The following is a 10,000-nucleotide window of genomic DNA, read 5'->3' as shown; positions in this document are numbered from 1 at the left end:
AAACGATTGAGACATTGAGTATGCCCCGTGTATGGGTGAATTTTTTAATTCAGAAAAGAAAAAAATTTTTTATTCTCTATTGTCTTCTGGCACTTTTCTATTCACTTCATATCTTGTTGTTACAACATAAGTGCCTGCTCCACTCACTTTTCTGATTAAAAAATTCACCCCATACACCGGAGCATACTCAATGTCTCAATCGTTTCTATGTTATATGTTTGTGTTGGAATATTGGCTATTAAGCTTAACTGCTGGTCAAAATTATTCGCGATGTGTGTGTACGAACGATCGGCGGTCTCAAGAATGGGTGAGAGAGGATCTATAATGACTTTGAGTTGAAACGAATATTTTGTGTTCGTGGATAGCTCACACGGTAGAGCCGCTCTCACCTGCCAGGCGGAGTTGTCGTACCAATAAGGTCGCAGGTTCAAACCCCACCACCGCGCGAAAATTTTTTATTCTCTATTGTCTTCTGGCACTTTTCTATTCACTTCATATCTTGTTGTTACCAACATAAGTGCCTGCTCCACTCACTTTTCTGAATTTTGGAAGTTGCCGACTTCTATTGTTTCTTCAGCTTCATCTACCTCAGATTCAGAATCGGTGGCATCTATTTCTGGATCTGGCTGCAGCAGAATCAGTGGCATTTCTTCATTAGTGATGCTTTCATTTGAAGAACTTGTATCATTCCCATTCCAATGAAATGGTGAAATAGCGCCAGTGTCTGAAGGAATAGAAGAAGACAATTATATTGGGAAGGAACACACAACTGGAAATGGCGATGAAAGAGAGAGAGAGATAGAGAGAGAGAGAGAGAGAGAGAGAGAGAGAGAGAAGGGGGGGGGTATTTTGGGGATGTGAGTATATTATTATTATTTTGAAAACTTTATTTTACTGGAATCCCCAATTGACAATTATTGTCATGTAGAAATAAAAGAAAACAACTATGAAAGTATCTGAGAGTAATGTGATTACAAAACAATGTAATTTTCTCGTTGTCTTCATGGATTTGCTGTGATATGCTGAAAGTCACATCCAACGAGTCAGATAAAAGAGGTATAAATGTTCGATTTTTCATCTTTAAAAAAAAAACAGCTTTTACTCTGAAATCTTTGCAGGCAATAAATCCAAAAATTGATGAGTTGTCAATATTATTAATTTATACCTTCATCATTATCATCGTGGGGAAAAATCATCCATTACCTGAAACTCGATTTGCAACAGCTCATCTTTATCTTGCATTATTAATTGATGACATTCTGTCAGTTCACTGGTTAAAGATAAACTAATCTTCTTACACCAACTTAATATTTATTTTACTATTTCATACACTAGAAACATACTTGATAATGCTGTTACTGTTTGGAGAAATGACATTCTAACGATCAGAATTGAAACTCAGATTCTCATTTTAGATTTCATATGATGCCTGTTATTAACTCCGAGCTAACAACCATTACACATATAAATGTAATAGGTACCATTCAGTTTTAAATAAATAGTAGGTGACATACCTTCCTCATGCACTGGGGTTGCCCCAGCAGACTACAACTCAATGTATATCTGAGTATTCAAACTACCAAGGATGTTACACTTTCTCCATTCGTCATGGTTTAGGTCCAATGCAACATAATTTAGACCACATAACGGATGGCTGAAAATTTAAAAAAAACACCCAGCAACATACAAATCATTTAGTAAGCAAATTTAAACATTCAAAAGCAATAATATCAATACAATATGACTGAAACTTAATGTAGACATTTAAGCTAATTTATTAGTTCATCTAGAGATTGAATAACGGTACAAGAAAATAAATCACTTGTCATAAGAAGTTACAAACAAATCTGTGGTTAGGTAGGGTACACACAAGAATAAAAGATAATCGAGAAGCGAAAGTAAGGCAAGTATTGGAAGAAACATTAAACTGAATATTAGAGCTTTCATTTATCCATTATTGTTTCATCATTTCATATTTGGCAATTCTAAAATTAACGATAGTATCAATTCATTTTTCGTTACATAGGATAAGTGTCAGAATAATCTTCATACATCACACATCTAATGAAAAAAAGTAATGAGTTAGTACTTACTTGGATGTTTCTTGATTAGAGTTGATGAAAAAGTAGGTAACTGAAACTGGCGCTCATCATATTGGACAGCAAACAGGAAACAAAATTACCAAGTCAATTATTGTAGATGCCATCTACCAGTAAGTTGTGGATCATATTGACACGACTATGTCACTAGATAAATAGATGCATGATGTCACAACAAAAACAACAACATGTTTTAACCCCATACATTTAATGAGAAAATATTATTTTAACTGAATTTTCGATAGTACAATCATGGGGGGATAAATGGCCCTCAAATAATAAATAAATAGGACTTTCTAGTATTTTACTATGTGCAAGTCATGGGGTCCAAATGGACCCCAAATCAGAAAATAGGACTTTCTAGTATTTTTCTCTTTGCAAGTCATGGGGTCCAAATGGACCCCAAATCAGGAAATAGGACTTTCTAGTATTTTTCTCTTTGCAAGTCATGGGGGCCAAATGGACCCCAAATCAGGAAATAGGACTTTCTATTTTAGTATGAAAATAGGGTTAAAGGCTTATTTAAATTTGTTTTGTTGATGGAGTATGTTTTGCAATTGATTAAAGATTCTTATTTATAAGCACAAGGTTGCACTAATACTAATACAGACACTAGCCGGTTTTGTTATGTGAAAACATATACACCTCCTGGTCTGTTGGCCAAAAGTTTATCATAATCGCTTGATATAGTGAGCGACATTATAAATTATAGGCCTCTAAAATGTTTAATTGGAAATGACAATTCATAAATTATATTTGCAAAAGGTCAGGCTGTGTCTAATGATCAGAAGTGCTTTAGGACTGAAAATATATTAAATAACTATGAATAGCTGTTATATTTGCATTAGATTTGGGCTTGACTTACGGGCAAGTAGATTTTCCTCCTTTTTGACAAATTGTCATTATCATCACTAGGGGATCTGTGCTTGTGTCAGGATGAAACATTTAGATAATCTCAAAATAAGTACACTGATAGCGTGTTTTTCCTTTTTCTTGGGTACTTTAATTGTAATTCTAGAACTTTTTACTAGATCCCATTTTCTTCCTTCTTTACTGTTGCTGATATGACCTTACATTTGTTGCAAGCGCCGTAAACCCTTAAAATTAAAAACAAACAAATACCTTTCTCTTTCCTGAACTAATTATGAGTTTTTAGGAAAATTAATCGCAAATGTTTATAGCTGTTTATAGCTTGCAAAATTTGGGATTTTTTTTTTTGCAAAAAAAAATGCCATGTCAGATTATCTCCAAATACAATGCATTAGCTCACATTACGCTTAACTAAGCCAAAGGCTAAAGGCAACCGAGATCTCGGCCAGGCCTAGTTCATGAACGCTCTACAAGGGATTTTAGGCTGGTACCACCATCATTGTTATACCGAGGCACCACTGTATGTCATTTATTCAGTGACTCAAAAGAGGAAAATACTTGCCTCAAATTTTCTCTGGTTGTTTTAAGGTCTCCAATAGATAGCTCAAGTGCAGAGCTTCCTTCTATGCCTGCTTGTAATGCTTTCCACATCCGTGACAAAGCCCAGATGTGAGAGATCCTGACATGGAAAGAGGATCTTGTATTTGATAAAGTTGTCACCCAATCACCCGTGATTCCATTTCATCGACCACTAATAGATAGTCAACGAACAATAAAACCTTTGAACCAATCTCCTTACTCCATTTATTATTAACATGACATTTGCGCATTCTCAAGAGTATTCCTACTCTCATTTCACTATCTTACATAAAGTTTGTAGGGTACTGAATTGCAAACGATGACTGTTGAAAATTAATTTTCAGTTCCCATCCCACAAGCCTATTGATGGCCTATCGTTATACCCTAGCTCCACTGTAAACTATAAAGGGAAAAGATTTCCATGTTTATTCAGTTTTTATTTGAGGTGCCAAGCCAACACTTGTCATGTTGTAGCTCCACTGTGAACTATAAAGGGAAAGATTTCCATGTTTATTCAGTTTTTATTTGAGGTCCCAAGCCAACACTTGTCATGTTGTAGCTCCACTGTGAACTATAAAGGGAAAAGATTTCCATATTTATTCAGTTTTTATTTGAGGTCCCAGGCCAACAGCAACACTTATGTTGTACGAGACATGGCACTTACTTGGAATCTTGGAATGTGCTATTCTATTTTTTAAAGATCATACTAGTTCTGCTCAGATACTCATTTTTTTAACACCAATCTGGTGAGAAAATACAAGTAAAAATTGTTTTCCAAGAAATCAGATTTGTATCCTCACTTACAGGTAAGTCTCAAACCCATCACACACACAAAAACTAAAAATTGTTTGTTTCTGACAACTGTTGCTTCTCCTGAAGAAGAAAAGTCATAGCAAGAAAGACAAATAACTGGTCAACTTTCCACTGCCCTCATAACGTCCTCGTAAAGTGTGAAGTTTTAACACAAATTTTATACTACACAATTTCGAATATGTGCTCAAAGTGATTTACAAGGGATTGCAAGCACTTTGGATAAGATGACCCCTGTAACCATTTCAGAACAAGGATACATAGAAAGGACAAATTATTTTAAAAGGATAGAAACAGCAAAACTGGAGTCATTTCTTATCAACAATTCATATTATTCAGTATATAATTCATATCAATGCAATCCATTTGTTATTTTTTTCAAATAAATTAAATCTAAGTTGTCGCACTTCCAAGTCTTCCACCCTCAAAGCTTTCAAAAGATTTCGTCTTCTTATCACACGGGTTTCAACACTTGACGCATTCGTACAAATCACACTCTCATCAACAATGCTGGCAAGTTTAATCTTCATTATCATCACACAACAAATCATCACTCACTGTCCCACAATATTTTTCTCACCCAAACACCACCTCTATGTCATAGTAACAACAAAATTCATCAACTCTTTTGGACCAGTAAGTTTGGGTCAGCATCGGATTCCAGTTCCGATTGCCATAAATGTTCCAAATGTCCCTCCACCTTGAACCATTGTCTTTCCCACTGTAGATACCAGCTCTCTTCCACGGAGACCGAATCTAAAAAAAGGAGAAATTCAAAGAGGGTGAAATTTTTTTTTAATAGAAAAACGAAGTTTGACAAATTGAACATAATTTCTTTTCTGAACAGATCTGACATTTGGAGGTTCTGAAAGTTCATACACAGACTTGTTCAGTTCTTTACCTAAAAATTATGTAGTCTGGTATCAACTTTCATTTTCCATAAGCTTTAATGACTTCGAGATGCTCGTGAAGTTCCACCATTGGGGCCAAAATTTCATACTTCTAAGATTTGTTTTTGCAATAGTAGGCAGGTCTGCTAACATTAATAACATAAGAAGCATTTTTCAAAAATTAGACCCAAAGGAAAAATTTCCCCAAGGGATGAATGAAGCGGATTTTACTTTAACTTTCGTGTTAAAACTTATATATCTAGAAGAGGTCACAAGCATCCAACTCATTATTGATCTGACTATCAAAGTCACAACTTGAAATTCTTTTTTTTAACATTCATTTACAGGCTTATAATATACATTTTGCGAGTCGGGGCAAGGCTTTTAGTCAGAATTGTTGCACTGTTTCATAGCAAAAGTATTCTCTCTCACTTGTATTTGTAATGGAATAAAGCCCCAACTGTAATATCGTGAACGAACTAAGCCTGACACTGGCCAAAAACTGCATCGTATGACAAGGCGACGACGAGATAAAGAAATTGAATTTATTGTGTTCAATGGCTCGACCGAAGGGGACATTCATGTCTTTTCAGTCTCTTTTGGTGATTGTTGCCTTGTATTGAAAATTTGTTCGATTTTCAATCATGGTGAACTCAAGAATGTTAAGACTACCAACCAACACAGTAACAGTACGATATGTTATTTTCTGTTTTCTCTTCAAATATTTAGTCCTAACTGAAACAAAAAGAAAGAAAAAAAAACATCCAAAAAAAGCAGCCTTGTTCGACCCGTCAATGTATACCATCTTGTTCAAATGGTTTTATCCAATAGCATGGTATTCTACAATTGGCTTACCTAAGAGCAGAGAATCCACCAAAAATGACCCCAGATGCCATTCCAACACAGAATCCCATCATGAATCCAACCTTCATCCTGTCAAAACAGCTGGGAGCTCCTTGGTGTGGGTTGTAGGAACCAGAAGGCACAGGCATGATTATGTGTGGGGCAATAAATGGACAGTTTTTGTGACAGTAACAACTGAAAGTGACAAAAATAGTTGATACAGTGGAACCTCATTATAACTGTGACAGTGGTACAAGCCTAAAACCCCTGCTATAGCCGAATTTCAAGGGAAATACCCCCCCCCCCTCCCTCTCTCTCTGTCTGTGTGTGGTTTCTCAAAAGGAACATAACCCAATGTCCACAAAGAATTAAAGCCCAGGCACACACAGCACTTATCAGGCCAATATTATGATATGCCAGTGCCGTGTGGGACCCCAACACAGAATAAAGGGACATAGACAAGATTGAAAAAATACAAAGAGAAGCTGCAAGATTCGCAACCGGATGCAAATCCAGAGACCCGGGTTGTGTCACGTCCTCCCTCCAGTCAGTTGAAATGAAAGGAAACCATTGAAAAACCGGCAATGTATCCTTAATCATTAACGACCCAGACTCACCCATCATCTACCCAACCTACATAAAAATCAAATCAGAAGGTACACTACATATAGATATACAATGCATCACAATACATACAACCATTTACAAAAACACACACATACAAACACAGCTTTTTCCCCATGAACAATAATGACTGGAATGTCCTACCACCTGACATGTCTAACATAACAAACGTTGAATGCTTGGAAACTTTCAAAACAGTTTTGAATGCACTTTCTCGTCAAAGTAATCTGTGACTGTTCCCTGTTTTGATTGGAATGTAACTAACCATTTGCAGTGATGAGCCCCCTTTTGCAAATTAAATCACGATGTCTATTCCTAACTAGAGTTGGGAATATTAAAATTTACCTATTCCCAACCGGTGTTGTAAATAGTAGAAATGGGCTACCCAACCTGTGTTTTCATTTGTAAGCTAGCCCACGAGACCAAGACCGTGAGATTTTACGATTGCATTTCATTGCATTTTCGTCAAGTAGCTAAAGGAGGTCACTTATTATCTTTTGATTTGATGGTCTGGTACTTTTTTGTAGCCAAGATTACAGGAAATAATGATGTCCTAGTAGTAGGAGCACTAGGCCCTATCCTATGTATGTTCATGTTTGGTGTGATTTTGAGATGTCGATTCCACATTCCATTCCCCTTTCTTGCTAAACGACATGGCTAAGTGAGGCCTGTGGACTGCATCACTTTGCACGGCACCACTATACTTGAATTGACCCCCCCCCCCCCCATCCCAATCTGCTTTTCACCTATCAATGGAAAAGAAAGGAGAGAGGAAAAGTACCGGCTACACTGAAATTATTTTTAATGAAAGGCACTGAAAATTCAATTTTTTTCCATCTTTACAAGTTTGTGGTTTCTAGGCATCACTTTCCAAAGAATTTCAAAATCAAATGGAACTAATAATGCCAAGCAGGCATCAGTGATGCATCCTTTCTAAAACTATGTTCTGTTCTATCATTATAAAATATAAAGTGTTCTAATTTTTAGCCATTTGAAAATGGGCCGATTTAATCCTCACCACAGAGGGAACATGGAGGGTTAAATACTTTACCAACACCAACACCGGTTGGTACAGTTCACTCCACTTGTAGCGAAGTCGGATGTAGCGATCTTCAGAAGTAACGATCTTTTTCTATAGAACAGGCACCCATGTAACACAAACTCAATAAAATACAAACGGTTGTAATGACTTCGCTACATCCGTCGTGACTGTTATAGTGATGCGTATTCTCATCCCTGACCATAATACTTTATAGTAAAAATATAACGGTTGTAACGATGTCACGAGCGGCACGGAGAAACACACCCTCCTCACTGCTTCTCTCACTTCGCCAAGCGCCTGTGTCAATACAACACATACAATACACTTTGTGTGTGTAACGTACCAGTGTTGCGTCAGAGTAGAGCGAAACGAACTCTCACTCTACTCTTTCACTAGATATATACCTCTCTTACTTCGCCAAGTGCCTTTGTGTGCTGTCTCGCGTGGGTTGTAGTCTAGTGTACAGTGTATTAAGTGTGTTGCCTCAACCACAGACTACAACTACAACTCGACTTAACAATGGCGACAGGAGGAAAACGCGTTGTGCTTTCTTTGAAGAGAAAAATAGAACTGATTGGTGCAATTGAGAACGAAAAAAAGCAAAAGAATGCCGCATCCGAGGTTGGAGTATCGGCAAACACCGTATTGGGAATAATGAAATTGAAAGAGCGCTACAAGGAGGAGCTCTTAAAAAAAAAAAAAAACACACACACAAAAAAGACCACAAAAAATAAAATAAAAATAAAACAAAAAAACCCCCAAAAAAACAAAAAACCTAATATTTGTCTACAGTGGTCACGATTAATTTTTGTCAAGATAAGGGCAGTAAATCAATATATTAACTCTACAACGAAGTTGAATAGTCGGAATTATTTCCCTTGAATTTTCTTCCAATGGCTGTAGTGATCTTTTTTCTGGTCCCCCGACGACATCGCTACAAGCGTAGTCGACTGTAATAGGCAAATTTTACTATCCCAAAACCGTTAGGAGTAGGCAAATTTTACTATCCCAGCACCAGTTGTGAATAAATACAGCCAAATAAATAATATAATTATAAGTATAAGCCATAGAAGATCTAAGTAAGATAGATAGGCCTACTGTGAGTGTGAAATTACGAAGCCCTTTCCATCCAATTTTTCTTTAAATTTAATTGTCAAACATGTTCATTCATGAAAATAAACCCCATATGACCCCAAGATTCCTCACTTTATTGACGAAAGTCATAGCTAAACTTCTACGAATCACTAAGACTAAGACTAGAGAGGTGGGCCTTTGGCCTACCAACCTCCGCTGCACGTCCAACTCGCCTTGAGCATGCATTCACGTAAAATATAAAGATTTTTTTTTAAAACCTACCGCTGTTTCAAAAACTAGCATCTTTCACCTTTCTAAGAAACATTTTGATTTTTCAGAACTTTAGTTCGTTAAAAAATACTGGCCAATCTGACCCGTTGAGTCGAATGAAAACGAAATTTTGTTGTTTACACGGTTCAAAGGAAATGCCGTAAATAAGCTTTCATGGACTTCCTGTGTTGTTTTTACAGTGTCACGTGACCGTTTTGAGAAATTTGTCGTCTGCTACAAATAATTAGACCTGTAGGGGGTAGGTATTTTCGTTGGAGCAGAGAAAAAGTATTATTTCTTGGACTTGTAGAGAGGCCTAGGGTCCACCAGCAGTCAAGTTTATTGAATAAAAAAAAGAAAAGAAAAAAAGGCCTTTTTACTGCACTAATGCACCAAATTGCATACCTATCTATGGACACTTTGTTCCGTATCTTTTTCCCAATAAACTTTTTTAAAAACCTGGGGCCAGGGTTGCTAGTTTGGACTCCTGGTGGCCAAATTTGAGAAATTTGGCCTTTTCCCAAGCCATTTGGTTTGGCCACTTGGCCTCCTGTAACCAACTTTTTGGCTTCCTCTGACTTTCCCCGTTATATCGTTTTACTCTGGTACCGGTAAAACATTTTATTTGGCAATCTAAATATCTAAATGCAACACGTGCTAACGCCACAGATTGCATTTGCTAATGCTTCTATATATACGAATTTTCCTTATCCTATCTAAATTGTTTAACAAATCTAAAGAGTTTTCGCGAGGCTAAGGTGGGTTTGGTGGTATTTGGGCTCCTGCCGAGGAATCTGGCCTCTTGCTATAGCTAGTTTGGTCTCTTACTCAAAAATGATCTGGCAACCCTGCCTGGCTAGGCGGTACCTTGATAACAGAAACGATACCCACACGATTTC

The 10,000-nt window shown here is 36.9% G+C and overlaps 2 protein-coding genes across 3 annotated transcripts in view; one reads left to right on the top strand and one right to left on the bottom strand.

Moving 5' to 3' along the window:
- LOC144956281 (endoplasmic reticulum-Golgi intermediate compartment protein 3-like) overlaps window positions 1-10,000 on the top strand; it is a 48,037-nt gene that overhangs the window by 22,830 nt on the left and 15,207 nt on the right. The window lies entirely within an intron of this gene.
- Window positions 4,667-10,000, bottom strand: part of LOC144956517 (reactive oxygen species modulator 1-like) — a 6,041-nt gene continuing 707 nt past the window's right edge. Inside the window, exons 2-3 of the mRNA XM_078887066.1 lie at window positions 6,104-6,286; window positions 4,667-5,114 (exon numbers count right to left, since the gene is read on the bottom strand). Coding sequence (XP_078743192.1) covers window positions 5,006-5,114; window positions 6,104-6,240 — 246 coding nt within the window. The 5' untranslated portion in view covers window positions 6,241-6,286 and the 3' untranslated portion in view covers window positions 4,667-5,005. The remainder of the gene's footprint in view (window positions 5,115-6,103; window positions 6,287-10,000) is intronic.

This window comes from Berghia stephanieae, chromosome 11 (genome assembly GCF_034508935.2).
Source record: "Berghia stephanieae isolate SIO BIC M18660-M18661 chromosome 11, UCSD_Bste_1.3, whole genome shotgun sequence".
Lineage (NCBI taxonomy): Eukaryota > Metazoa > Mollusca > Gastropoda > Nudibranchia > Aeolidiidae > Berghia > Berghia stephanieae.
The sequence above is the reverse complement of the archived record's forward strand: the minus strand, read 5'-3'. Positions and strand labels throughout refer to the sequence as shown.